This window comes from Sus scrofa, chromosome 1 (genome assembly GCF_054392235.1).
Source record: "Sus scrofa isolate SSC_HxYL_T2T_F1_AM1 chromosome 1, Sscrofa_HxYL_maternal_Yorkshire_Landrace_v2.0, whole genome shotgun sequence".
NCBI lineage: Eukaryota > Metazoa > Chordata > Mammalia > Artiodactyla > Suidae > Sus > Sus scrofa.
In genome coordinates, this window is record NC_139383.1 from 214,703,011 (window position 1) to 214,730,815 (window position 27,805).

At 43.8% G+C, this 27,805-nt stretch overlaps 2 protein-coding genes across 23 annotated transcripts in view; one reads left to right on the top strand and one right to left on the bottom strand.

Moving 5' to 3' along the window:
- The window catches only part of SAXO1 (stabilizer of axonemal microtubules 1), a 135,614-nt gene extending 124,530 nt beyond the window's left edge, over positions 1–11,084 (top strand). For both annotated transcript variants that reach the window (XM_084984326.1, XM_021063236.2), the window contains exon 4: positions 9,921–11,084. In XM_084984326.1, coding sequence (XP_084840452.1) covers positions 9,921–10,924 — 1,004 coding nt within the window. In that variant the 3' untranslated portion in view covers positions 10,925–11,084. The remainder of the gene's footprint in view (positions 1–9,920) is intronic.
- A 12,976-nt stretch (positions 11,085–24,060) lies between these two features.
- The window catches only part of ADAMTSL1 (ADAMTS like 1), a 1,005,193-nt gene continuing 1,001,448 nt past the window's right edge, over positions 24,061–27,805 (bottom strand). For all 21 annotated transcript variants that reach the window (XM_084984414.1, XM_084984443.1, XM_084984447.1 and 18 more), the window contains one exon: positions 24,061–26,713. In XM_084984414.1, coding sequence (XP_084840540.1) covers positions 26,607–26,713 — 107 coding nt within the window. In that variant the 3' untranslated portion in view covers positions 24,061–26,606. The remainder of the gene's footprint in view (positions 26,714–27,805) is intronic.

Genomic DNA, 27,805 nt, shown 5'->3' on the forward strand with positions numbered 1-27,805 from the left:
GGAGAGCTAAGAATGCTTTTTAAGTTTTTGAATGATGTAAAAAAAATGAGAAAGAGACTATTATCTTAGGGCATGTGAATATTATGTGAAATTCTAAGTTCAGTGTTCTTAAGTACGTTTTGTTGGAACACAGCCACACCATTTATTTTATGTATTATCTGTGGCTACTTTTGTGCTACAGCAGCAAGATTGAATAGCCGTGCCATATACCATACAGCGTGCAAAGTCCAAGACAGTTAATATCTGGCCTCTTACAGAAAATATTTGCCAACGCCTGTCTCAGCTTGTTGTTCCCATCTTATAGTGGGGAAGCATTCCTTGTTTAAACTAAGTTGGGTTCCATCACTGATTGATTGATTCATTTAAAAAATTATGGAAAGGTACCATATGGAAAAATGTACAAATACATAGCTATAAAGACCAGTGAATTTTGAATGAATACCATGTAAACAGGACCTAGATCAAGAAATACAGCATTGATACCCCCATCCACTTACTATCCCCACCAGGATAGAATTATCATGCTGACTTTTAATGTCATAGGTTAGTTTTGCTTGTTTTGAACTTCATATAAATGGGATGGGTTCGTTCTTTATTGAGCATCTGCTACATTCCAGTCATGGCTTTAGGAGCTGTGAAGGAGGCACAATGGTCTGCCCTCTACTTTCTAGTCTAGTAAGAGAGAGAGGATATGGAGTGATGGATGCTGTGGTTGCAGGGTACAGTTACTCTGTGGAGCATGAGCCACAAGGCTGAGACCATAGGGATGGAGGCCAGTTTTGTGATCAGTAACTGGGCTGATTATGATGCACGTGGTTTCCCTAAGAATACATGCTGAGCCGTTCCTATCCCATGTCTGTGGACTGATAAATGACTGTGATGACGGTGGCTTTTTTTTAGCCAAGCCAGACACTTAACTAAGGGGAGATGGGGAGGCTTGAGGGGATGTAGGAATCCTCCTAAAGTCCTTCCAGGATCTCTAACTCTATCATTCTGGAAGATTTTGCATGTGATTGAGCTTCTCTGCCTTTTTGCCTTTTTACCTTATCTTTAGTGTCACCCTCTTCTACTCTGCCATAGCCACATCAGCCAAGCCACATTCTGGAGGTTGTCATGCCACCAAATGGCTCCCCCTTCATGTACTCCAATATCTGGTCCTTCTGGCTTGTTTTGTTACTCTCACCATAACAGTCCTTGACCTCATTGGGACCTCAGCCCACTGGTACCTGAACCTTCCCTCTCACCATTGGCCTCTCCTGTGTCTTTTTCCATGTGGCCTATTCCATGTTGTATCAGGGCTGCCCATCATTTATGTTCTCTCTTCTGTCCTTTTGCTGCTCTGTCCAGGCAACAACCTAACCCTGCCTTCCCCATGTCTGCACCTAGACACACCCCACCTGAACATCTCTCTAGTCTTGTCGACTCACGTATATTGTCCACAGAAAGGAACCAGAGAAGACTTTTGAAAATGGCAATCTTCTCTGCTTAAAACCCCTCAAATAATTGTTATGGTTCTTAGGATAAAACCCCAAACCTTTACCAACTCCTCTGTGCCTTCCAGATTTGATCTCCTCCACCCTGAGCTCCTCTGCCCTGGCCACTGGAATGTCTTTCAGATCCTTTCCTCCATTTCTTTTCTGTCTTGGGGCATTTCGCACTGCTCTTCCCCCTTGAGAGAGCCGTCCTCCCTTCCCTGTCTGGCATTCATCCTTCAGTGAGTGCTTAAACTATTACACTTTACAGGGCTTCCCAGACTTTCCTCCATGCCAGACTAGACACACCCTGTCAGATGCAGTAAGAGTGACTTGTGATCCCTCATTTTATAATTCATTGTATAAATTTAATGTGTGTCTCTTTGGCTAGACTGCAAGCTCCAAGAGGGCAGGGATCTTTTTCTTTGCCTGTTAGCCTCAAGAAGGCAGACACAGTAGTAGGTGATTTACAAAGGAGTCAGCACATCCAGGTGTGTGGTGATGTGGCACACAGGCCTCTGCAGGGCTCATTGGTCTCCCTATTTATTCAGTGTTTATAGGAGGGCAAAAATGGACACTGAGCAGCCAGGAAAAAGGGACAAAGCCAGTGCGAGCCCTTACCTTTTATGGGGGAGGGTGCAGGGACTCCAGTAGGGCACGTCCAGCTCCATCCTCTCCTTTCCACATCTTCCCTATGGGCCACCTGGATTTACAGATCTTGACATAGTTAATGACTCTTCAGAGCACCTGCCTCCTCAGCTCAGTTTTTGCTCCCCACCTGGCCCTAGGGTGTAAGGAAATGTCTGGGGATGAGAAAGGCTCCTTGCTTTCCTGAGGGGTGGCAAGGATAGAAAAGTCCAGTGGTGTTATTTAAAGGAAAGGTTCCCTATGCCTCTCACAAAATACTCCCCAAAATCAACAAACAGAAAAAAACCCCAATCTAATACCTAAGCTTTAATCCCACCTCTAGTTCTCCCATATTCCTCCCCTTCTCCAGTTACATCTCACATTGCCCTCCGCAAACCAGGGAATAGCCTTCCACTGCTAAAACTGAATCATGGCTGACTTTCCCCTACTGAGAAAAGTTAACACTGAGAAAACTCTATTTCCTTCTCATTTATTTTTTTTAAACTTCTGGCGTCTGTGGTACTGGTTATCTACTTACACAGACTTAATGTACACATATCAGTCAAGTATCAACAGGACTGCTCTGAACCAGGCATGCTTAGACCCTTCAGTTTTGTTCTGGCTACACATGTACTGAAGGGTAGATTTCATAGTTCCTCTCTGAAATTCATATTTGAAAACAAACAAATTGGTTTTGTAGCCAAAGGAAACATATTTGTAGTTAGAATTGTGTCATAATTGTAGTTAGAATAGGTGTCAGTTTGCAACCTGTGTGTCTTACTAGTTTTTTTAATAATAGTTACCATATCATATTAATGCCAATGGCTTATTTTTTCCATCACTCCTCTATAATATAATGGTTTCTAAAACTTGCCCTTGAACGCCCCCACCCCCTTTATTGTCAGATTTTAGCACAGGGGATGCTGCAGCAAGGATGCATTTAGTGAGGGAATAAATGAATGAATGGTTCCAGATCATTGTTTATAAGGGCTCCAGGTGACACAGTTTGACATTAGATTTATACCATTCCCCACTAAGCCTGTTACTCTGTGGATACAGGCCAAGAGTAGAAGTGAAGCTTGGCGAAGACCCATGATATTTACTTTGCCCTTTGGTTGGTCCTATACATCCTCATGCATATCTGAAGGGCCACATCATTGCCATATCTCTTGGTCTATCACCCATTTGATGACTTGTTTCTCTTGTGGAAATTTGCTTTCATAAGTCTTTTCCATAGTACCCTTCATGGTTTTGTGGCTATACATTGATTCTCCTTCCAAAGCATGAGGAGAAAGAAATCAAAGACCAAAGTCATTAAATATATGTATTTCAATGTGTGCATCTATATTATGTCTATAGGCTCTGCTTACTATGGTTCCATAGGAAAAATATGCAAACTTTCCTCTTTGTACTCTTAGGGCCAGCGCCTTTACTGGGCTCCAGAAAACCACCAGTAAAATATGCTCCAACAGCATTTGGTTGTAATTTTGACATTTTCAAAACACTGTGCAATTGGAAAGATTGAGAGTAGGGTAATTACTTGATGCTCAGCTTTAGGTTTAGCTCAGTTTTTTTTTTTTTTTTTTTAAGACACATTATTGAATGCAGTCTCTTTTAAAAGAGGTTCTTGCCAATTACCCACATGACACCCTGGCCCTGAAGGGATTTTACTGATGGCTTTTAAGGCATGTGAATAGTTTGTCATGTGGAATTCTGAGATTTTCAGCATCCTGTGGAGGGTTATTGGTAATATGCACTGGGTGGAGGAAGCTAGGAGGTTGGATAATAGTGTGGTTTCAACTGTATTGTTGGGTAGCAGATATCACCTGAGGCACCTTTCAGTTTAGGAACCTGTTTTCTTAACACTTCATCCATCACAGAAGAGGGCCGGAAAACCCTGTTCTACCCACCCCCATACACCTTGAGGTAGTGTGTAGGCAGCTACAGGTAGGTGCCCCCATTTCAGTGAGGCTTGAAGTCTGAGGGGGAAACATGTGGTTTATATTCAGCAAGATGGTTCCCTCTGAGCCCCCTAATGCTTTCAAGATGCTGATAGAGCCATTAATGGTTCTTGGAGAAAGATTAGATTTTCAATTAAAATGAAGCCAATTTAAAATAAATAGTTGGTAGTATTATTAGCCTAAAATAAACTTAAGAGTGTGCCTGGGGGTGGGGATGTCAGGACTTATAGAGTGGTAGAGTGAGGAGCTTGACAAATTCTCTTCCCAAAAAAGCAACAATAAAACTGGACAAAATAATAAAAAACCAACCATTTTAGGACTCTGGAAATCAACCAAAGGCATACAGCAAATTGAAAACCATTTACTCCAGAAAAACTACTAAGCCTTTGTTATGAACAGTGGGATTGTGTGGTGTTATATCCTGAGGCTGCTTCCATCACCCCTCCCCCCAAGTTCCATCTGTGTGGTAGTTCTGCCTGGGCAGGCTAGGCTGTGAAAACCAGCTCTGCTGCCATCAGGGGCTGATTGAAATAAAGTGCATTCCCAGGCATTTCAATAAAACCAATAGTGATCTCAATGGCAAAAAATCAGGGGAGACAACTTCTGCAGTTAGTCAGAGGTTGCAGTACTACCTGGAGCAAGCAAAAGACCAGTAGACCTGTCAGAAAGTTAACAAGGAGATCCAGATGAGACAGACACTTAGTAGATCTTGATAAACTCACACATTTTCTGGTGGTCTTGAAGAGTTGGCGTATAGACAAAGTAGTGTTCATGCTCAAGAGAGATCAGAGAAAGGGCCTAGTTATCTACTTACCTTTCCTGGGTGAATATGATGCCTAGTGCAGTGCAGAGGAGATATGAGACAGCCCATCAGAAAAATAAAAACCAAGAAAGACTTGTAAACTGCCTGTGTTTGACTCTGTTCTGCAATCCATACACAGATCCACTGGCAACTGGTGAAAGAAAGCCTTAGTGGCTTAAGGTGCTCAAGTATAACTTCTGTATAACTTAAGTATAACTATAATCATAGGCTGATTACTAAACTGTGATGATATAGGACAAATCTTAGGAATCTAGGCTTAAAAATAAAATTAGTTTAAAAAAGAAAAAATTGGAGTTCCCCTCGTGGCGCAGTGGTTAACGAATCCGACTAGGAACCATGAGGTTGCAGGTTCGGTCCCTGCCCTTGCTCAGTGGGTTAATGATCCGGTGTTGCCGTGAGCTGTGGTGTAGGTCGCAGACGCGGCTCGGATCCCGTGTTGCTGTGGCTCTGGCATAGGCCGGTGGCTACAGCTCCGATTCAACCCCTAGCCTGGGAACCTCCATATGCCGCAGGAGCGGCCCAAGAAATAGCAACAACAACAACAACAACAAAAGACAAAAAAAAAAAAAAAAAAAAAAAAAAAAAAAAGAAAGAAAAAATTGAGCAAAAACATCAGTGGCCATACATTGCAAGGGAGATAAGACTGTATAGAATTGGTACAGTTAGGTCCCTAAGCACACAACACAAACAATTCCCAGTGGGAGATCAGAATCCAGAGTTGCTTCAGCATATTATGTACAATGTGTTTTTAACAAAAATTATGAACCATAAAAAGTAATAAGTCAGTGTGCGGTAAGTAGGAAAAAAGCAGTTAATAGAAACTATCTCTGAAAAGGACCAGATGTCAGACCTAAATATTTCAAAGTATTGTTACAAATATGTTCAGGAAATCATTCTTAAAGAAATAAAGGGAAGTATGACAACAATTTCTCATCAAATAGAGAATATTATAAAGGGAAATCATAAAAAAGAATTGAATGAAAGCTTTGCAGTTGAAAGGACAGAAATCAAAAAAGTTATTAGAAGTGTTTAATAGCAGATTTGAGCTGGCAGAAGAAAGAATCAGTGAGAATGTAAATATCAATAGAGATTATCCAATCTGAAGAACAGTAAAAAATTGAGAAAAATGAACAGAATCTCTGGGACTTGTAAGATAACATTAAATGTACCAACAGATAATGGGGGCCTCAGGAGGAAAACAAAATGGAGAAAAAGAGTTAATTGTCAAAATTCCTAAATTTCATGAAAAATATTAGCCTGCACATCAAAGAAGCACCACACACACACACACAAAATGCAAAGAGATCCACACCTAGTCACATAATACTCAAACTGTTGAAAGCCAAAGATTTGGAAAGAAGCAACAGAGAAACAACTCATCACATGCAGGGAAATGACAATAACAACTGAATTCACATCAGAAACAGCAGAGGACTAAAAGCAGTAGGATGACATATTCAAAGTATTGAAAGGGAAAAAAAAGCTGTCAACCAAGAATTTTCTCTTAATTAAAAGGCAATTGCAGAACCAGTGATTATAAAGCTATGGGGTTTATACCAGGAATGCAAGAATTATTTAACATCAGTATATCATTTAATATGATATTCCACTTTAATAAAGTAAAAGACAAACTCACATGATTGAAAGCTATGGAGAAAGTGTTTGACAAGATCTGATACCCACAAAAACTCTCCTCAGCTTGGTAAAGGGCTTCCATGAAAACCCTTATAGCTAATATCATTCTTAATGTGGAAAGACTGCTTTCCCCCTAAGATTGGGAACAAGGCTAGGAATTCAGCTCTCACCACTTTCATTCAACATTGTATTAGAGGGTCTAGCCAGTGCAGTAATGCAAGAAAAAAAAAATACATCTAGATTAGAAAGGGAAAAGTAAAACTGTCTCTGTTTTCAGTCAAAAGAATCCAAGAAAAACTACTAAAATGAACATATGAATTCATCAGGGTGTCAGTGTTGAAGAACAATGTATAAAAATTGTAGTTCTTTTTATTAGCATTGAAAATCTGAAAACAAAATTAAGATAGTTTTCTTCACAGGAGCCTCAAAATGAATAAAATATTTGGGTTAAATTAAAAAAAAAAGAAATGTAAGACTTGTACACTGAAAAGTACAAAATAGTGCTGAGAGAAATTAAGTATCTAAACAGATGGTGAGTCCATGTTCATAGATTGGAAGATTCAATACAGTTAAGATGGAGTTTGAACCAAATTGATTATAGATTCAATGCTATTTCCTATCAGAATTCTAGCAGGCATTTTTGTTGTTGTTGTAGAAATTGTTAGCTGCTCCTAAATTTTATACGTGAAAATCAAACCAGAATAGCTGAAAATTTATCTTTTTGACAGATGGTGCTGAGACAAGTAGATATTCACATGCAGAAAAAGGAATTTAGACCCTGCTTTACACTATATAAAAAAATTAACTCAAAAAAGATGAGAGACCTAAATGTAAGAGCTAAAATTTTTATTCTTTTTGACTAGAGATAGAAAAAAAATTGGACTTCATAAAAATTCAAAACATGTGTGTGCCTCAAAAGGCTCCAGTAAGAAGATGAAAAGATAAGTGATAGACTGGGAAAAATATTTACAAATCACACATCTGGTATTGGACATGTATCTAGAATATGCAGATAACTCTCATAATTCCAAAATAAGACAAACAACTGTATTAAAAAGTGGGTTAAATATTTGAGTAGATATTTTACCAAAAAAGACACATGAATGGATAATAAGCCCATTCAGAGATACTCAGCATTTTTAGTCATCAGGAAATATAAATTAAAAAATGATATGATACCACTAAACGTCCACTACAGAATGTCTGTAATTAAAAAAAAGTCCATAATCGCGAGTGTTGATGATGTGGAGAAATGAGAACCTTCATACATTGCTGGTAGTAATGTAAAATAGCACATCCACTTTGGAAAAGTTTGAGGTATCCTGAAAAGTTAAACATTGATTGAACATATAACCTATCAGTTCTGTGTCTTGGTATCTACCTCAGAGAAATGAAAAGATATATCAATACAAATATTTGTATATAAATGTTCATGGCAGAAATTTTCATAATAGCCCAAAGGTGAAAACCTAAATGTCCGTTGGTTGATGAATGGATAAAAAATTTTTGTTATATCCATGTACTCCAGCAATATTCAACAATAAGAGGAGTGAACTGATACATGGGTTGAACCTCCATTACATTATGCTTAGTGATGGAAGACAGTCCAAGACACTACATATTGTTCAATTCTATTTTTAAGAAATGTCTAGAGCAGGGCACATTTATAGAGACCAAGAACAGATTAATTGTTGCCCAGGGTTGGAAATGAAGATAGCAGATGGGCTTGATGGGTATTTTTTGGGGGGTGATGGAAAGGTTCTATAACTAGATTTTGATTTTTGATAGTTGACCAATAACGTATCTGTAAAAATTATTGAACACATATGTAAGATGGTACATTTTATAGAAATTAAGTCTCAGTAAAGCTATTTAAAAATAGGCATGCTTATAGACTCCACTGGTGTTGGCTAAATACATCAAAGACTCCTGGAAATGTGCTTTTGTTCTGATCCTTTGTAAAGTTGTAGGGAGGAGAATTCCCTGTGGATTCAGTTCCCTAGGGTTCCGTATTGGCTACTTTGGATCTAATAATTGATGGATCTGTGTGGTGAAGCTACTTTGAAAGCCTCTGTGCTTCTGGCTGAGGATAACATCTGCTCCTCACTTTGCATAGGGGCCATATTGAGGGCAGATTCCTTTGGATGCAGTGCTTCTGTCACTCTGGCCATTCCAGTCCTGCAGAAGTTCTTGACAGAGACAGACACCCCCTAAATATAACTGGCAAAGCCTTTTCATTTTTCAAACATTCTGAGATTCTCCTCCTAAAAAATCTTCCTTGGTTATTTGTCCTTAGTCTTTTTTTTTTTTTTTTTATTCCAACTTTTGCTCTATGGAGAAATAGTTTTTCTAACTGATAAGGGCTGTCAGAAGAGCACAACTTCAGAGTAAATTATATAATTTAAATTACAGCTCTTAGCTCCATAGCCATGTAAATTTTGGGTATCTTTCTGAGCTTTCCTTTTGAAAATCTGTAAAATGGAGATAATCCACCACACAGGGTTATAGTGAAGATGAAATAAGATTGTGTATGGAAAGCCCCGAGCCTAACTGGCTGACATGATAGTTGGTATTCCTTAATTGTCAAAACTAGATGCTAGAGTGGATCAGAGCAGGGATTCTGGATCTGAATTTGCATCCAGGCTTTTCTTCTTCTGACCTTGGGAAGGTTCCCTAATTTTTCTGTGGGCTATTTCTGCATCTGTAAAATGGACATTTTGCTAGTACCCACCTTATTAGGACTGTCTGAAGATTAGAAGAGTTAGTATAGAAAGTGTTTAGAACATTACCTATCATGTAATAAGCTCTCTACAGGTGGCAGCTGCTGCCCTTCTCTCACTAGCCAACAAATCTTGGCGTGCCAGATTTGATTTATGTGGATCATGTGTGTGGATTATGGGGCCATGATAGTGGTCACCCCACAGATGACTAGGGAGTCCTGGTTGGTCTGGCTGGTGGCCCAGCAGTGGTAGGTCATGAATCCCCTGTCTCACTGCCCCGCATGCTCCTTCCCAGTCACTCTGCGCTGATGTGGAGAAGGCACCTTCTCCCTCAAGGAATGAAACTGTTCTTGGGTCTAGGTAAGCTGGTGGTTGGACTTCTCTGTTGGAATAGATTCCCTGGATCCTCCTGTGACCATGGACACTCTAAAATACTTGCATGCAGCATTGTGGGTATGGTAAGAGTCCTGAAAACTTGTCTCTTCTGCCCAATAGCATGTAAAACCCATCAAGTTGAAACACCAAGCCCTTGGTTGAGGTGGTGGCAGGTATCTATTCTGTTCTAGCTTCATCTCAAGGAACATCTCCCTGGAGACTGTCTTGTGGCTCTGGGGCTTTTTGGACTATGTGCAGTTTGAATGACTTTATTGATGAGTAATTACCACTTTTGATTTCTTTTCAGCTGATTATTTACCCTGGAACCAACCAAGACGAGAACTGCTTTGTCCACCACACAACTACCGGCCGACATCAACCAAGTTTGATAGTCGAACCACACACCAGGATGACTACTCCATGAAGGGCCTAGTGAATACCACGAGCTGTAAGCCTCTGGCCATGCCCAAACTCTGTAACATCCCCCTGGAGGATCTGACTAACTACAAGATGAGCTACATAGCCCACCCTATGGAGAAACGCTTTGTGTATGAGCCGGAGAAGTTCAGACCCTGTGAAATCCCCTTTGAAAACCTCACCACCCACAAAGAGTCATACAGGGGCCTGATGGGAGAGCCAGCCAAGAGCTTGAAACCTCCAGTCAGGCCTGGTGGGCTAGACACACCTTTCTCTACCACCACCGAGTTTCGAGATAAATACCAAGCCTGGCCAACACCCCAGATGTTCTCCAAAGCTCCTGCCACCTATGTCCCTCCTGAAGAAAAGATGGACCTTATGACAACAGCGCAGGCCCATTACACGTACCCTAAGGGTGGCCCAGCTCAGTCCTGCAGACCGGTGCTCTCCGTCAAGAAGGGTGGCCGCTTCGAAAGCTCCACCACGACCAAAGATGACTACAAGCAGTGGGTCAGCATGCGCACAGAGCCACTCAGGCCCATCCCCCAGCTGAACCTTCCCACTGAGCCCTTGGACTGCCTGACCACCACTCGAGCCCACTATGTGCCCCACCCACCCATGGCTACCAAAAGTTTTAAGCCCTCCTTGTCTGGCCCCCGAGGAAATATCCCTCTGGAGGGCCAGACCACATACACCATCAGCTTCACGCCCAAGGAAGTGAGCAGGTGCCTGGCTTCATATCCCGAACCCCCTGGCTACATCTTTGAGGAAACAGATGCTTTGGGGCATAGAATATACAGGCCAGTTTCCCAGATAGGCTCTCAGGGAAGCAGCCGTCTTTCTCTAGGAGATCCGAAAAATCCCAACCATCAAGAGTTGGCTGTGTCAGCTTGATTTTTAACAGTTGTACTTTAAAAATTGCACAATACTTTTAAAAGCAGATGATTGAGTTATTCATTGGACAAAAAAAGAATTCCCCAAAATGAAAAAAACCCCCTTCATCATCATTTCCAGGACACTTGAATAAAATGAGAATCACTTGACTCAAGGAAAATGACTTTTAATCATTGGCTAATTAGTCCCCTTACCCCTCCCTCTGCTGTCGGTCCCTCTTGGGTCCTTTACCTTGTGCTCATGGAATCAAAGCTGGTTTCTGAGGTTTTGCCCCATCTGGATGTATTTTATTAATTTAATCATTGTATGCATTGACATTATGATTAACCCTTGCCAAGCATGAAGTGCCACAGAATAAACTTTATTCTGGTGGGATTGAATCTACAGGTCTGTATGTTTACCCCACATGCTCTATATGCAGAGAGCAGGCTGTGTTCCTTGTGACCTTTGGGGAAATTTCAGGCTAAACCTCTCTTTGCCTTCCCATACTGGTGAGAGTACCTTGGGCCTTTGTTTTGGGTTCTCTGTGCCCAGGGCTGCTTCATAGGGCATGCTTCTACCTCTTCACATCATGACATGTCAGTAAGAACAGAGTAGTCTGATGGGGTGTGGGTCTGGTCATGGGAGATGGAGGGGGAGAAAGAAGTTCTATTGCAGTCCCAGGAAAGCATGGACCTGCCACCGCCAAAGCAGTGCAGGATCTGAGTCTGGAGAGGAGGGGAAAAAGGGACTTTTGTCAACCAGGCAGTTGGCAACCAGCCCTTGGGCTGTGAGATCTTCTAAATGCTCAGAACCTGGGGAAAATGGCTTCACCTTGGACTGGTTCCAGAGAAGCCTAGACCTGCTTGTCCTAAAACAACAGCTATGACTAGACTTGTCACAAGACTTGACATAATGGCAAGCTGGATCCTGCCCTGGAGTAAGGGCTGGGGGTTCCTCTTTTGGCCTAAGGTTTGATTCTAAGGCTACGTAATCTGGAGAGTTCTCTTGTCTTTTTAGAGCTGCAACCATGGCACATGGAAATTCGCAGGCTAGGAGTTGAATTGGAACTATGGCTGCTGGTCTATACCATAGCTCTCGTCAACACCAGATCCTTAACCCACTGAGTGAGGCCAGGGATTGAACCTGCATCCTCATGGATATCAGTCTGGTTCGTAACCCGCTGAACCACACCAGGAACTCCCTGGAGATGTAAGTTGGGAAGAATCAAGGAAGGACTTGGTTCAGAAGGGCCTATGCCAGGGTCACATGGGCTCAAGGTGTGGGTGAGCCTCAGATAGAGACTTGACACCTGGGACACCTGCCTGTCTTTTGAGACCATAGAACCGTAAAATATACTCCATGGTCTCAGAGAACTGGGGAGCAGCATGGAGGGGAAAGAAATGTTCAGCTCAACCCTTGGTTTACAGGCAAGAAACCTTGCCATTGGCTTAGTTTGCATCATTGGGCTGGCTGGGATCTACATTATTTTACATTCTTGGTTATATGGGATCTGGATGCCTGCCTTTTGGAGGTAAAGGAGCTCAGAGAGATTATGCATGTTGCCTAAGGCCACAGAGCTTGGGGCATCAGGGCCAAGATGGGAACCCACATCTTCTGTTTTAAGATTCAGGGCTCTTCCCCAGCTTGAGGGACCTCTCATCTGCAATGGCTCAGATCTCAGCTCCACAAACCACATCAAACCACATTGTCTCTGTTTGAACTCCTTTCTGGAGTCCATTAAGCTCAACGAGACCACTTAGGAGGGTAGGTTTTATTATTTTTATTTCATCATTTTTCACAAATCAAAGAATTATTGGCACTTGATTAGAAAAACCAAATGGTGCTAAAATGTTTATAAAAATGCATCAATCTCCTAAGCAGCCCCTTGGCCTCTATTATGGGTTTTCCAGAGAATAATTGTAAATTTCTGCTAAGATTTTTTCCTTCACATTTCTTTCTTTTTTTTTTTTCTTTTATGGTCTTTTTAGGGCCACATCTGTGGCATATGGGGGTTCCCAGGGGTTGAATCAGAGCTGTAGCCCCTGGCCTACACCATAGCCACAGCAATGCGGGATCCGAGCCACATCTGCAACCTACACCACAGCTCATGGCAATGCCAGATCCTTAACCCACTGAGCGAGATCAGGGATTGAACCTACGTTTTCATGCATACTAGTTAGATTCACTTCCACTGAGCCACAATGGGAACTCCCCACATTTCTAAATAATATACATATACTGCTGTCTCTTGACTCATTGATTTTGGGCATGGTCTGTTTTGGTAGATTAGGAATTTTAATTCTTCTACATTCCTTCCTTCTCAATATAGTTATATGTCAGGCTTTTCTAATGTTTCTGATGAGTAGAAAGGGTGGATGAACCTGGCTGATTTAGGAGCACTAAGCCTGTCTTGGGGTGAGAAATTTCCTCTGAACCCTTCCTCTGTGACATTTAGGGTCACTTCCATGTTAACCCCAGGCTAGATGAGCCACTCAGGACATCCCATCTAGTCTTCTCTAGGACTTAAGGAATGGGCTTTCCCCTAACCTGTCCTTATTATGAAAGTGGTTTTAACACATGTAAAGAAGGACACAAGTAGCAATACTGGTCTCATGGTTTTGTTACTTGGATTGAATGATTGACTATACATCAATGACTTACGTCTGGCTCACTATTAACTCATTAAATATAGGTGAGGATGAGGTTGGTGCTGATGAAGATGATGGTGATGATGGAAATGAAGATGGTTGCTGAATTCTGCCCAGCTGAATCTCCCTGTGATTTTATTGGTCAGTGTTTACAAGTATGCACGTAAGGATAACTGCTCATGTTTTAAATTCTACATTTTTTACAAAGTTAAAACACCTCCCTTTTTCATGTGGTTAAATTACCTTTTAGTTGTTCTAAGTTGGGGTTACTAATGACGCTCTCTGGAAATGTCATTTTTGGAAGTTTCTTGGGCCGTGAGGAGGGAAAGAAAAAGTGAGCTGAGCAGTCAGGGCCTTGACTCCCCTCACCTGCTCTTGCAGCAGTTGAGGTTCTGACCTCAGGAGCCACAGTGCTGGCCAGGGCCTTGCTGGGGGAGCACGCCCTCCCCGCTCTGTCTTGCAGTTTTGCTTTTATGTGGTGTCCTCCAAAATACCTTTCCATTGTAGTCACAGGGCTTGAGAAGTGCAGTAATGGGCACGGTTAGGAGGGCTGAACTCACCATCCCCGTGCTTTGGCCTCTAACACAGGAGAGAAGCACACTTCTCCGTGGCAATAGGATCCGCTAAGCAGAACATTCCCAGAGGGGTCTGTCTTTTTGGGATCTGGTCATTTAGGGCATGAGGATGAACAGAATGACCCATTTCCGCCAAAAGTGCTCTTCAGCTGTGCAGCTGTCAAGAGGAGGTGGGTGGGGTAGGTGGGGGCATGCACAGATCCTAATTGTAGATCACCTCCCCCCGCCTCCCGCCCCCAGGCTCCTCAGGCCCACAGGCCATCACCTAGGCCCACATCTGGTCCTCAGGCCTTGAAGTGAAGCAGAGGCCCTTTGAGCAGAAACGCTGGGGGTGGGGCAGGCAGGGGTGTTTCCTTTGGCCCAGTTGCCTCCAGGTTTGCACATGGCTGACTGAGCAGGTGCCTAGCTCCTCCCCATTTTGGGAGTGCATGGGGGGAGCCTAAGAGCCCATGAACCTCTCAGGATATGTGCTCTGGATTCTGGAAAAAGCATCAGGGCAGTGCTAAGCTTGTCTTCTCTTTAAGCCATACTTCTGGGCCTCAGGTGCCCAGGTCCCTGCCCCTGGATCTGTGAATGCTGACATGAGGTGTCCTGATGGTCTTTCCTTGTCAAGCGTTAAAAGGGTGCCCACAAACCCAGCATCGCACTAATTGAAAGATGTCAGGAACTTTCCACTCTTGTAATTGAACCTAAAACGCTGATTTTCCTGGACTTTTACTGCCCAGAGCAGCCAGCCTGCCTGCCTGCCCACATATAACCTACCTACCTCATCAGGACCAAGGCTATTCTTTCAATGACAAGGGTAAAGCTTGGTTACCTCCCTGATGGCCCCAATCCCCATCCATGTCATGTTATAGGAGCATAAAACAGGGGAGCCCACAAATACCTTTTAAACAGGCAAGGAGCTTCTTGATGATTACAGGCAGAGAGAATGCCTGAAAAAAACAAATGACTGAAATTTGACATCTTTGCCAGTGAATGACTTAGAAACTAAGAAATGGAATTTTTTGGACTGTAGGCTCTCCTGGGCTTACAAAACAACAACAACAACACTTTTCATTTTAAAGTTTCTAAGCAGTATGCGCAGTGCTTACTATCGGCTGGGGGGCTTGGGGGGGGCGCTCCTTTCTTGGCTAAGCATCATAACACCTCTTATATTTGAAGGTCAGTTATTTGGAAACTTCGGCTGTCCAAAACTGAGGCAAGAACCTGGAAATAAGCAGCTTTCATGTTGCCAAAGTCATTGACACACATTTCACGTACGGAAACTTGGGTACTGTAGGTAGCACTCACTCCAGCACATTGGCCCCTCCCTCCCCTCCACTTTTTTTTTTTAAACACATAATTCCAATGTGTTTCTCTTACCTGGTTTTATAGCCTGCAGAAGAGTAAGAGGGGGAGCTGCTAGAGGCAGACATACTTAGAACAGAAAGCAGTGACAGCTAATAACTTGGCAGCAGGACTAGAGACTAAAAAAAAAATCACCCCAATTAAAAATGCAGAATTCAAACTATGGCAGCTCATGATTGATCTCAATGTAATATATATATATATATATATATATATATATATATAAAAACACACATGTATATGCATGTAGACATATTAAGTCTAGAAAATATCCCATTGTGCTATTAGTAAAAATGAATAAAATATCATACATGCATATTTAATGTCTGGACAAATGCATCAACAGTATTGGATAAATGAACTCCCATTTGTCTCATTTATCCAGACTCGTAAGGGAATGGGGATTTGGAGCGTTTTAGTATGAAGTTAACCCATAGGTAAAATGTATCAGGCCAAGGTGTTTTCTGTGAAATACTAGCCCTGTGATAGGGTCTTCAGACATGTTCACTGAACAGATAAATTTGAGAAAGGCTGTGCCATTTTGTATCTTCCTAGTGTAGATCCATGATGTGTGGTAATACTTTGAAGGCTCTATGAAACCTTATAGTAAAGACATCTTGTTTAAGTTTGTATAACCCAGGCTGTGAATTGGAATTCTTGTACTTACAAGTGCTCAAACCAAAAAGGGGATTTGTTAGTCCAGGCAATTAAACAGTCCAGAGCTTTCTCTGTGGCCTTCAGGCACAGCTGGATCCAGGGGCTTGAATGATGTGATGTGGGCTTGGTCTTCATCTTTTGCTTTTTTTTTTCTTCTCCATTGCCCTCTTATGCGGCTCTTTCCATGTGGTCATTTCCAGCAAGTCTAATATTACAGCATCCTTTTAGCTAAAGGGCTTCTCCTTTCCAGTGGTTCCAATAAAAATCTCCAAATTGGGTGTGTTTTGCCTGGCTGTGTCTCATGCTGATCCCTGAACTGATAGCCATGGGCAGAAAGATGGAAAATACTCATTGTCCTGGCCAGAATTGAAGTCCACCCCTGAACTGAGTTGTATGTACATGCAGGGTCAATCTCATTCCAACAGTACCAACTGCAGGAGGGCTGGGGATGTGGTGGGTGTCCCTAAAGAAAACCAAGATGTAGTTCCAGGGAAGGGAGGGGTGAATGCTGAGCTGGCAGAAATAGCAGTTTCCAACTCTGACAACAGACCTTTTGTTGTGCAAAAACTATTGGAACACACAGGGAAAAACACTGCCAAGAGCTCATCATACATTTTTTCAAAGAAATTTAGAATACAGTAAAATATACATACATGCAAACATGTGGTCAAATCTTTCTTTGATGATGCAGAAACCCAGTGCATCCTGTCGTGCCTCAGGGTCAGCTCTGAGTCTGAAACATACTGCTCACTGTCTGTTGAGATTGTTTGGCTTTTTGACAAATGAAAGGTTATGGCACAGCTAGGGAGCAGGGCAGGGGGAGCCTGTGTTCATGTACGGGACAGTGGAGGCAAGTACATATCTCCTATGTTGTACTCTCTTGAGTTCTCATGGCACCAGCACCTCCTTTTGTTGACACACAGCCCTCTCTGTGTTTGTTATTCTCTTGTCCAGGTGGGAAGTTGAGGCTCAGAGAGTTTAAGCAACTTGGCAGGTTATTCACTGTCTTGCTCAGGGCATTTGATGAAATGTTGTTTGTAGAACAAACCTTGTGAACAGTGAAGACATTTTTGAATGATGCCTCAGATTTGGAGGAAGGGGAGTGCTAGGGAGATGCAAGAGGCTACTAAGTTTGAAAGGAAAGAATAGAATTTGGAATGCATTTAAAGGAGTATGTCATTTGCAGGTTTGTAGCTTCAGAGATAATTAGGTTGAAAGAACTTTGGGAATGGTAAGTGTGTGTGAGAGTCAATTTCCACTGGATCTGGTACTGAATTAACATTCAGACCTAGTCACTAATTGCTCTGGACACACACACAGATAACACAGACACATGACTACACAAATGTTGATTAGGTTGCAATAGGACTTCTTTACATGATGTTCTCTTTCTTACAAGTCTAATATACAAAAAGGAATATTACATCCAGGAGGTGAAGTTTATTTGAAGAAATCTTTAAATTTTTAAACTTTGGATTCGAGTAGTTCATCACCCTAGACTCAGAAAAATCCCTTGAGATTTCCAAGGAAGAAGGTGTTTTCATCTTGTGATGTGGTAAAATACAGTCACATCTATTGTGTTTGTAAGCTCTCAACGGGAGGCTGTGTCTTGACAGTTGAGCTCTGAAGATTGTTATATCTCCTAACCTCTGCTGGTCTGCCTGACTTGAGGCAGTGCCCTTTTCTGGCCTGTGCCACCTTTCCCCCAAATTCCTGGGTCAGCCATAGTTGTCACCATGCCTTTGCCCTGGGAGCAGGGGACTGGCCTGCAGGGCTCTCAGGTCCATGCCCCTCTCCCCCCACCCCCGCAGCATCTCCATGGCTTTCATTTCCTGTCCACCATCCAAGGAATTTCCTGTCTGATGGGTGGTTACTCAGAAACCTTGCCTTCCTCCTCTGCATGTCCCATCACATACTCTTCCTCCCTCTAGGTAGGCCTCCCTCTCCCTGCTACCCCACAACTGCTGTATTAGCTCTGTCATCAGTAGTGATCACAGTGACAGTCATAGCACTGACCACACTTTTCTCTCCCCCACCATCCATCTGTACATATGTACACATATGCATGTGTGCATTCACATCAGTTTACACTGATGCATTTTCTGGCAATATAACAGTAGTTCTAACTGTTCTATGGGAAGTGGATTGGAGGAGACCAGAGTAGGTTTAGGGAGTCCAGTCAGGATACCTTTGCCAAAGCTCCAATCAGAATTAGGAATACAATGTGAAATCCCTGGCTGCCAACTGTGGAAAGAACCAAATGAAGAAGAAAACTGGGCTGGAGATTCCCCCAAACTTGGAATAGATAATCAGAGTAGGATGCATTGGCATTTGTAGTGGGATATGCCTGCTTTCCTGATTGGATTCTGAGCTCCTTGGGGCTCCAAGCAGGGACTGAATTTGCAACCTTGTATCCTTGGGACCACAGCCTGGGCCTGGCACAGAGTTCCTTCTTGGCCAGAGTTGCTCAGACTCTGAGGGAAAAGGAAAGGTATGTGAGGGGAAAATAAATTGGGGAGAAGGAAATGGGATGGGAAGATGACTGCCTGGTGGGGGCAAGTGGAGTGAGGTTCACTAGGACTGGATGCAGAGGTTGATTGTTTTCCGTCCCAGGTGGACCCAAGTTGCAAAGGCTAGACCTTCATGGTGCAAAAGGAGTGGAAGATTGAGGTCATAGGGCTTTGCTCTTAGATGGTTACCTTGAGGGTCCCCACTCCTGTGTAGAAGACATGCAGCTCAGGAGTGGCTGGTCCATGAACCTGGCACCTCCTTTGTGCGCTGGCACTGTGACATGCTGAGCTCCAGCTAGGGGACAGAATGATCTGGATGACTGGTAAACAACTTCATCATCCTTCAGCTGACCTCAGCTATGTCATTTTCAAACCATTTCACTATCATTTTTTTTCCAACAGTGGTGGGGGTGTTCCCATTGTGGCTCAGCGGTAATGCACCGGACTAGTATCCATGAGGATGCAGGTTTGATTGCTGGCAGTGGGTTAAGGATCTGGCATTGTAGGTTAAGGAGCTGTGATGTAGGTCGCAGAGGCCACTTGGATCTGCTGTGGAAATAGGCTGGAAGCTGCAGCTTAGATTTGACCCCTAGCCTAAAAACTTTCATATGCCTCAGGTGTGGCCATTAAAAAGAAACAAAAACCCCATCCTTGGGTTTGGGGGGAAGAAACCAAGCCAGTGACACACTTCCTCACCACACTCCCTGTCTTGACCATTAATCTTTTCCTAGAGTCGCTCACCTGTTAACTAAGTCGTTCACAGCTGTACCCTGTCCTTCACGGGATTGGTAACCAGGTCAACCCTGGCCATCGCGAAGACCTGGAGGAGGGCTGTTTATGTCATCTTAGAGAGAGAGGCAGGTTTCCCAGGTGTGCTTTCTGGCCTGGATGCTGACTGTGAAATCTCTCATGCCTTCCTAAGCACTCTGCTTAAACATTATTTATGTTCGGCAGGAGAACCATTCCCTACTGTCTGCTTTCTCTTCTCTCACATAAAATTGCACATTTAATTTCTGTTTATACATATATAAACTATATCTTTAGGAGCAGCCTGGGAAATCCTTGGTTGAAGATGGAATTTTGCCTTTGGAAAACACAGAGGTGAGTGACATCTGTATATTCTGTTATCAGAAGCGTGACATGTGGTTGATGGGGACCAGGTGCTTCACAAAATCCATCTGAGTGAAGTTGTAAAACCTCTAGTTGACAGGCAAGGTTGACAGCCCAGTTCTGGTTAGCAGAGGCTTGATTACCAATAAATACCTTTCAGTTTTAAGGGTGGCAGCAAACCTTGGGGTGCTATGAGTGAGAAGCTGAAGTTTGGCCGAAGATGACAATTTCTGTTTAGCTTATAGACATTTGACCTTTAAAAGCATCTCCAAGTGGACTGGATGGGTGGGTGAGGGCCAGGCACTAGTTTTAGATTAATCTTAGAGAATTGGTAGGATTTGTTGGGTATTCAATTTTTTACTGTTTACTTCAAGGCTTACATCAACACTGATTCTTTCCTAACTGGAGTGTGTGACATGCATAACTAAGCTGTTAACAATTTGTGGGAGATTACCTTCCTGGATTTAAGTCACACTCAATGCATTCTGAGTCTGATTTTTTTTTTTTTTTTTTTTTTGTCTTTTTGACTTTTAGGACTGCACCCACAGCATATGGAGGTTTCCAGGCTAGGGGTCCAATTGGAGCTGTAGCTGCCGACCTATGCCACAGCCACAGCAACTCGAGATTGTGCTGCAACCTACACCACAGTTCACGGCAACGCCGGATCCTTAACCCACTGAGTGAGGCCAGGGATTGAACTTGAATCCTCATGGATGTTAGTTGGATGCTAAGTCACTAAGGGAACTCCCTGAGTCTAAATCTTGAAGTCCTTAAATCAGAGCTGGTTCATTGAACAAAATAAGGGACAGAGAGAAAACAAATCAAGGGGTTTGGTTTCCCAATTTATTCTTTCTTGGGTTAATTGGCCAAACACGCCAGCTTTCATTGAGTTATTTCCCCAAAGCTTCATCCCATCTCTGCCCAACCATTCTCTTATCATTTGTGGATGATTTGCCTATTTTGGGGAGCTCTGCAGATCAATTATTGAGATATAATTTGTCTCATTTTAGTGGAGAACCATTAATAAAGTTGGATTCTTTCAGTTTATTTGCAGGATGAAGTGAGAGGTAATATGCTATTTATGAGAAAACCTACTACTTGGTAAGTGAGATGTCCTTAATTTTAGCTTTTACTTTACTTGTATATTTGCTTATGAATGACTAGTCCTCCATATTTTTACTAAATCAAAGAAAATGGTAGTTATGGGTACAGTTGGGTATTTTGAATTCAGACTAGGTTGTACACTGGGATTATAAAAATAACACCTGTCTTGGGAAGTATTCCTGGAAGTTTGTCAGTGTTTTGATGAATCTTTTAGTTGGCTGCATGGATTGATATGTTTTCTTCCCAGATGCAGAGCTTGGTTCACTAATGCCTCTCTTGTTTACACCATTGTCTGGTACTGAACTTTGAAATTGCTGATGTCTTTCTCAGTTGAAAATGGAAAATTGGCGAGAGTCTTTCAGAGCTGACAGTGGGAAGTAACATGAAATAGCAAGCATTCTGCCAGTCCTGCCCTTCATATCTCATTTCTCCAAGGTAGCTTAGACACTGATAATAGTAGTTAATGGAGTTCCTGTTGTGGCTCAGTGGTAACTAATCCGACTAGTATCCATGAGGTCGCTGGATCCCTGAACTTGCTCAGTAGGTTAAGGATTTGGTGTTGCCATGAGCTGTGGTGTAGGTTGCAGATGCAGCTTGGATCTGGCATTGCTGTGGCTGTGGTGTAGGCCAACGGCTACAGCTCCAATTCGACTCCTAGCCTGGGACCTTCCATATGCCAGGAGTACAGCCTTAAAAAGCTTAAAAAAAAATTAACATTTAGTGAACATTTCAGTGCTATGCCAGGCACCCTTCTCTTTCCTGTACAAGAATAAACCAGTTTCTTATGACAACCAAGCCCATGAGTTATCCTCTCTTTAAAGGTGAGGAAGCTGGGACATGAATGAGCTCTAGTGATTGTTGATCATTCTGGTCTTGGGCCCACAGATTTCCTGGGCTTGTCAAAGTCCTGGAAACTTCTGAGGCCCAAGCAGGGGACTCAAGCATGTCGAGTTACAACTGCAGGACTGGCCTGTGGTGAAGATTCTAAACTTTTACACTGTGGTTGGTGGCATCTCAGTCAGAATCTCTCTTTCTTCCCCTGCTGAGCTTTGTGATTTTGGCTGGAAAATTTTCCACACGTTCTGAGTCCTTCCCACCCTTTGGGCCTTTGCTGGGTTTTTGCTCTGGCATTTCTGACTCCTCCCCTCCCTTCCACGGGGGTCTCTGTGGGACATTGGTTGTGGGTATGTGAGTATTTATAGAGCTAGCATTGGTCTTTTCTTTAAAGCAAAACCCACAACTCCTCAGAAAATAATTGGAATGGCAAGAAGAGTTTTCTGGTGTATTTTTATTGAGCGTCATGTGCTGGGGTGAGTTGCAGGAAAACAGGCTGGAGTTGAGCTTTTGGGCTGGGGTCCCTGGAACATCTCTTGCAAAGGTCCCTTTGTGGATGTTGTCTGGGCCTGGGGACATGCTGTCCTTTCACCAGTGCCTGTTTATAAAGAATTCTATAAATATCCTTTTCCCCTCCCTGCACTTTCTATAGTAGCTTTGTTTCTACTGCAATGCTTTAAAAATAGGGAGCTATGAGCCCTATAATGCCATGAGAGTTGATTTTAGGGGGTGAGAAAGCAACCTGTCATCTTCTGTCAGCCTCTGAGCAGTAGGAGGAGAGAATGGCACACGCCTCTGGGTGGCCATGCCTGGTCTGCTCGCATGCAGAGGAGCTGGGGCCAGCAAAGTGGGGAAGAGCAAGGCTCTGTTAAAAGCCAGACTGCTCAAGCTTGAATCTTGGCTGACTTTGGGCTTCTCCGTCTACCCACATGGAAATGGACATAACCATAGTGTTCATGTGAGGATTGAGTGTGTAATAATCTAGAGATGAGAGCCCTACAATGGCACACACACATAGCCACTGCACAGCACCCATACCCAGGGCAGGAAGCCTGACTGGGAGTGTGGACACTGCTGCTCCCCATTCTCCCCTCTGCTCCTGGAGATACCCATGCTTTCTCTTCTTCCTGAAGGTACTGTGGCTCCCATCTTCCTACCACAGGCATATCATATTTTATTGTGCTTTTCACTATTGTAGTTCACAGATACTGTTTTTTTGTTTGTTTTTTTTAATTTTTTTTGTCTTTTTTTTTGTTGTTGTTGTTGTTGCTATTTCTTGGGCCGCTCCCGCGGCATATGGAGGTTCCCAGGCTAGGGGTTGAATCGGAGCTGTAGCCACCGGCCTACACCAGAGCCACAGCAACGCGGGATCCGAGCTGTGTCTGCAACCTACACCACAGCTCACGGCAACGCCGGATCGTTAACCCACTGAGCAAGGACAGGGACTGAACCTACAACCTCATGGTTCCTAGTCGGATTCGTTAACCACTGCGCCACGATGGGAACTCCTGTTTGTTTTTTTTAAACAAATCAAAGGTTTGTGGCAAACTCACCTTAACAGGTTATTGGCACCATTTTTCAAATAGCATTTGCTTATATGTGTCTTTGTGTCACATTTTGGTAATTCTCAAAATATTTCAAAACTGCCATTACTAACTATTATATTTGTTATAGTGACCTGTGATCAGTGATCTTTGATGCTACTACTAGGACCTGCTGAAGCCTCAGATGATTGTTAGCATTTCTTAGCAATAAAGTATTTAAAAAAAAGGCTATGGCTGAACCTGTGGCATATGGAGAAGTTCCTTGGCCAGGGATTGAATCCGAGCCACAGCTGTGACCTACACCACAGCCAGATCCTTTAACCCATTGTGCTGGGCTAGGGGAGCCTCTGCAGTCTGATTCTTAACCCACTGCGCCACAGCAGGAACTCCAGCAATAAAGTATTTTTAATTAAGGTATGTACATTATTTTTAAAGACATAATGGTATTATACCCTTAATAGACCATGGTACAATGTAAACATAACTTTTACATAAACTGGGAACCAAAACATTTGTGTGACTTCCTTTACGTGCTATTTGATTTATTGCGGTGGTAATATATCCGAGGTAAGCCATATGTAGGGCCATAAATGAGATGATTGTCAAAGGCAACACAAAGCCTCAATTTGTGCATATCTTGCCCCTCTGGGTTCATTTACAGAGCCGGCCCATCGAGGCACAGGCTCCTAGCTTCACATGCAAAACTGAACGCCACAATTCTTCCATTTTAGCCAAACACACATAAGTGGCTGGGAACCAGCCTCATCCCCTGCCCAAAACAAGATGGGAAGGCTGAGCTCAACAGAGACGCAGACGACAAGATTTAAATAAATAAGCTGTATTATCTGTACAAAAAATATAAATACAGTTTTTGTGTTTTAGAGGAGGAAGGGCCTCCTTCCACATTATTCAGCAGCCCTAATAATCTTCCGGCAATGCTGAGTCACGATTCACAGAACAAACAGTAAATGTACATTCATCTCATGCAAGGAGCACACTGCTTCCCACCCCAAACCTAGGTCTCCAAGCTCATGCTGAAACCCACCTCCCACTGCTGCAACCCAACATGTGGCGGAGCTGGGGAACACCAGCTGTTTAGGAAATGTAAATATGGGCCGCTGGTTTCCCATAGCTATAGAACCTAGAAATAATCAACCATATTAGTAGTAGTATGGAGTCTGTCTTCTGCATTCCATGTGTAACTATCATGTCATGAAAAGATCCCCTCTTGCTGCCCCATCATCCTGTGCTAGCTTTTACAATAATGTATTCTGTACACAGTGAATGGATCGAGAGTTAAACATCAGGTTCTATTAAAAATAGGAACAATGCAATAATCACCACTGAGTTTACAGGCACACAACTGCAAGAAGTTAATAAAAAAAAAAACCCAATATTTTGTTTTTCTGGATGACAATGTACAATTATTAATATTGCACTTTTTTATACAAGAAATCCTAATAAATATTCACAAAAGATATACAGACATAAAAAACACTCTCTTTTATTTTAAATAAACATTACACTGATTTTTTAGTAACATGATTTCTCAGAGCCCATTATAGTGGTGAGGAAGGAAGAACCACCTTAACTGTCCACAGCTCATGTGGGGAGGACACACATCCTAATGTCTCCCCCTAACTTTTATTTCCATGCTGTCTGGAAGATGCAGCCCTGTGTTAGTGGTGGCCCCGGGCTGAGTGGCATTTTGCGAGTCTGTATGTGAGGGGGGCAGTTTTTCTGAGGGGTGTGTGATTCTGGTGGCCCTGCTGATAAATGGAGGCCACTGGGGTGAGGGGACAGGCCAAAATCACTCACCCCAAACCACTCTGCTGAATGAGCAATTTGCTAAAATGTAGCAAATGTTCATTTTTGCCACCTGGTTTTACTGTAAGCCCCTTTACTATATAGCCTACGGGCATGACTGGAGTGTGTGGGCTACTTTGGCCACTCATTACCAAAACTGATGTATATTAATTCCCATAGAGTTTCTAGTATTTCATTGTGTGGTGGAAGTGGGTCTAAAAGCCTTGGAGGACTGTCTGGGAAGCTCTGATTATCCTTGGGCTTTGCTGCTGTGCCCCATCACCTGGCCCCCACCTGCTGTATGACTGCAAGCTGTCACTGTGCTCCAGGGGGAGGGGCCTGCACAAGCCTGCTGTCCCACTCGTGCCCTGGACAGCTCAGGGAGGAAGTGGTCACTCCAATGCAATGACTTCTCTGGCTTAACTGATGAATGGATGGGTTTTTGACAAGCTGACCCCAGTCCCTGGCCCTGAAGTGGAGCAGTAAAAGCCATTATAGGCAGAAAACCAGCCCATTCATATTCAAAATGCTCCTGGCCCAAGTCAGCCATTAGTTCTGAGCTGGGGGAACTCTTGATTTAGATAGAGATGCCAGAGATGGCCTGATTGCACAGCCAGACCCTGCAATCTCACCATCTCTGCCACGGGGTACAGGCAGAAAGTTCACTGAGACATGGGGACTCCTCTGTACCACGCAAGGGCCCTGGGGCTATGCCCTCCTGGGGGCAGAAGGGCTCTGAGCCTGTAGTGGTCTACCAGGCACAAAGTTCGGGATCAGAGCGACACGCTGCTTGCCTGCTCACTCCCCCACCTCCTCTACTCCCCTCTGAGGAACATGCACAGGGTTCAGGGTTCTTTTTGCTTCCCTCCCCTCCCCCTTCATCTTCTGTATTGCTGTGCTCTCCAGGCCTGCTTGGATTGGTTCCCCTTTCCCTCTACCCTGTTTTGAGTTCTCATAGCTCTGTGCTTCCCACTGGAAGAGCTGAGTTCTGGGCTGGGTTTTCCGCGTGTATGGTGTCTTCCCACTGCACCTGCTCTCCCCATGCTGAGGGGTAGGGAGGAGGCAGAGGAGTAGTGTGCACTCCTGCCTTAACTGTGCGCTGCCAGGAGAGATGCTGATGGTGGTCCAAAGCCTGTACTGATGCTTTACAAACCTTCTGGCACTCTACCCTCCCGCCTCCATTGTGGGATTCTGGCTCTGGCTCCCTGCTGTCCCAGGGGGCCTGTGCTGGCCTCTTGCTAGGTCTCCCTGGGACCCAGGATTGGGACACAGTGGGCTCTGCCAGGAAGCTCTAGCCGTCTGGCCCCGTCTGCTCTGCAACCTCCTTTAGACCTCTGTCCTAGTCCTTTCCCAACATTCTGTCCTCCAGCTAACTGAGAGAGAAGACAGGCTGGGGTCCTCATGTCTGGGGCGGGGGCAGGGGAGAAGAGGGATAAGGGTGTGTGTGGTGGGGGTGGGGAGGGGGAAATAAATAAATAAAATGAAGAAAGCTTAAGTTCTGTCCAAGGTGGTTGCGTGAGTCCTCCGTGTGGCCAGGTAGTGTCCTTCCCTGGGCCCCATCTTCACGCTTTGCCACAAGTTCCACAGCAGCGAGATTTGAACTGGCTGAGTTGGCAGAGTTTAAGCTGCTTGACCTTCTCACAGTACCTGGTGGTGTCTCTGCACTCCACTGGGAAAGAGGACAAAAAGGAGATGTGAAACAGAAGCTCAGTAAAGGCTGTGGCTCCTGGGTGCTTCCTGGGGTCTGCCTTAGGCACGGCACTCCTGTGCTAGAGGGGCCACTACTGTCTGTCCAGCACCACTGGCCTGGCCTTGCTCCAGCAGAGCACAGACATTCGCTTCCCAGGCTGCATCCGGATGCTGGAATTCTGCTCCCTTTCTATTAGCCCCTTCCTTCCTGAGGGTGCTTGTCATCTACCTCTCCTCAGGACCTCCTCACCTCTTAGGCAAGCTGTTCCTCTCCCATGGCATTTATTTTTCTTTCTTTCTTTCTTTTTTTTTTTTTTTATGACCACACTAGGGCATGTGGAAGTTCCTAGGCCAGGGACTGACCTGGGCCATAGCTCTGACCTATGCCGTAGCAACGCCAGATCCTTTAACCCACTGCACTGGGCCAAGGATTGAACCCAAGCCTCCTCAGCGACGCATGTTGCTTGCAGTTGGATTAACCCCCTGTGTCAATGTGGGAACTCTTCTCATGCCATCTGAGTTCGTGGCTCTTTCTCCTTGAGATAGTTACCAGAAGGACCAAATCCTACTGCACATTGGGGTGGAATGCAAGTGAGCCCCTGCTTGGCCTCATCCCCTGTAACATGAGCCTTCCTTTCCCTGTGAAGCCTCCTTTGCTCACAATCTCCCCCTATGTCTCTCTACTCCTTCCCTCACTGGGCCTCACCAGAGCACCATGGCCTCCAAGTTCAGTACTGGCACAGGCCAGATGGTTCAATATGGGCGCTGATATGGGCTACGGAAATCTGTGATTAACATGGTAGGTCTGAGCTACTTTCCTGGAACAGTGGTCCCAAGGATAGGGTATTGACAAAGATGGGTCAGCACCACACAAGAGAAAAGACAATCCCTCCCTGTGTAGAAAGAGCAATGGCACTGTTTAGCTACAGGGCATCTGCCTCAGCATAGCGACTCTGAGGCTAAATGAGGCTCTGTTAGGGGGAAAACTACATCGCATTGTTTAGAAACTTCCTTTTTTTTTTTTGGTCTTTTTTTGCTATTTCTTGGGCCACTCCCGCGGCATATGGAGGTT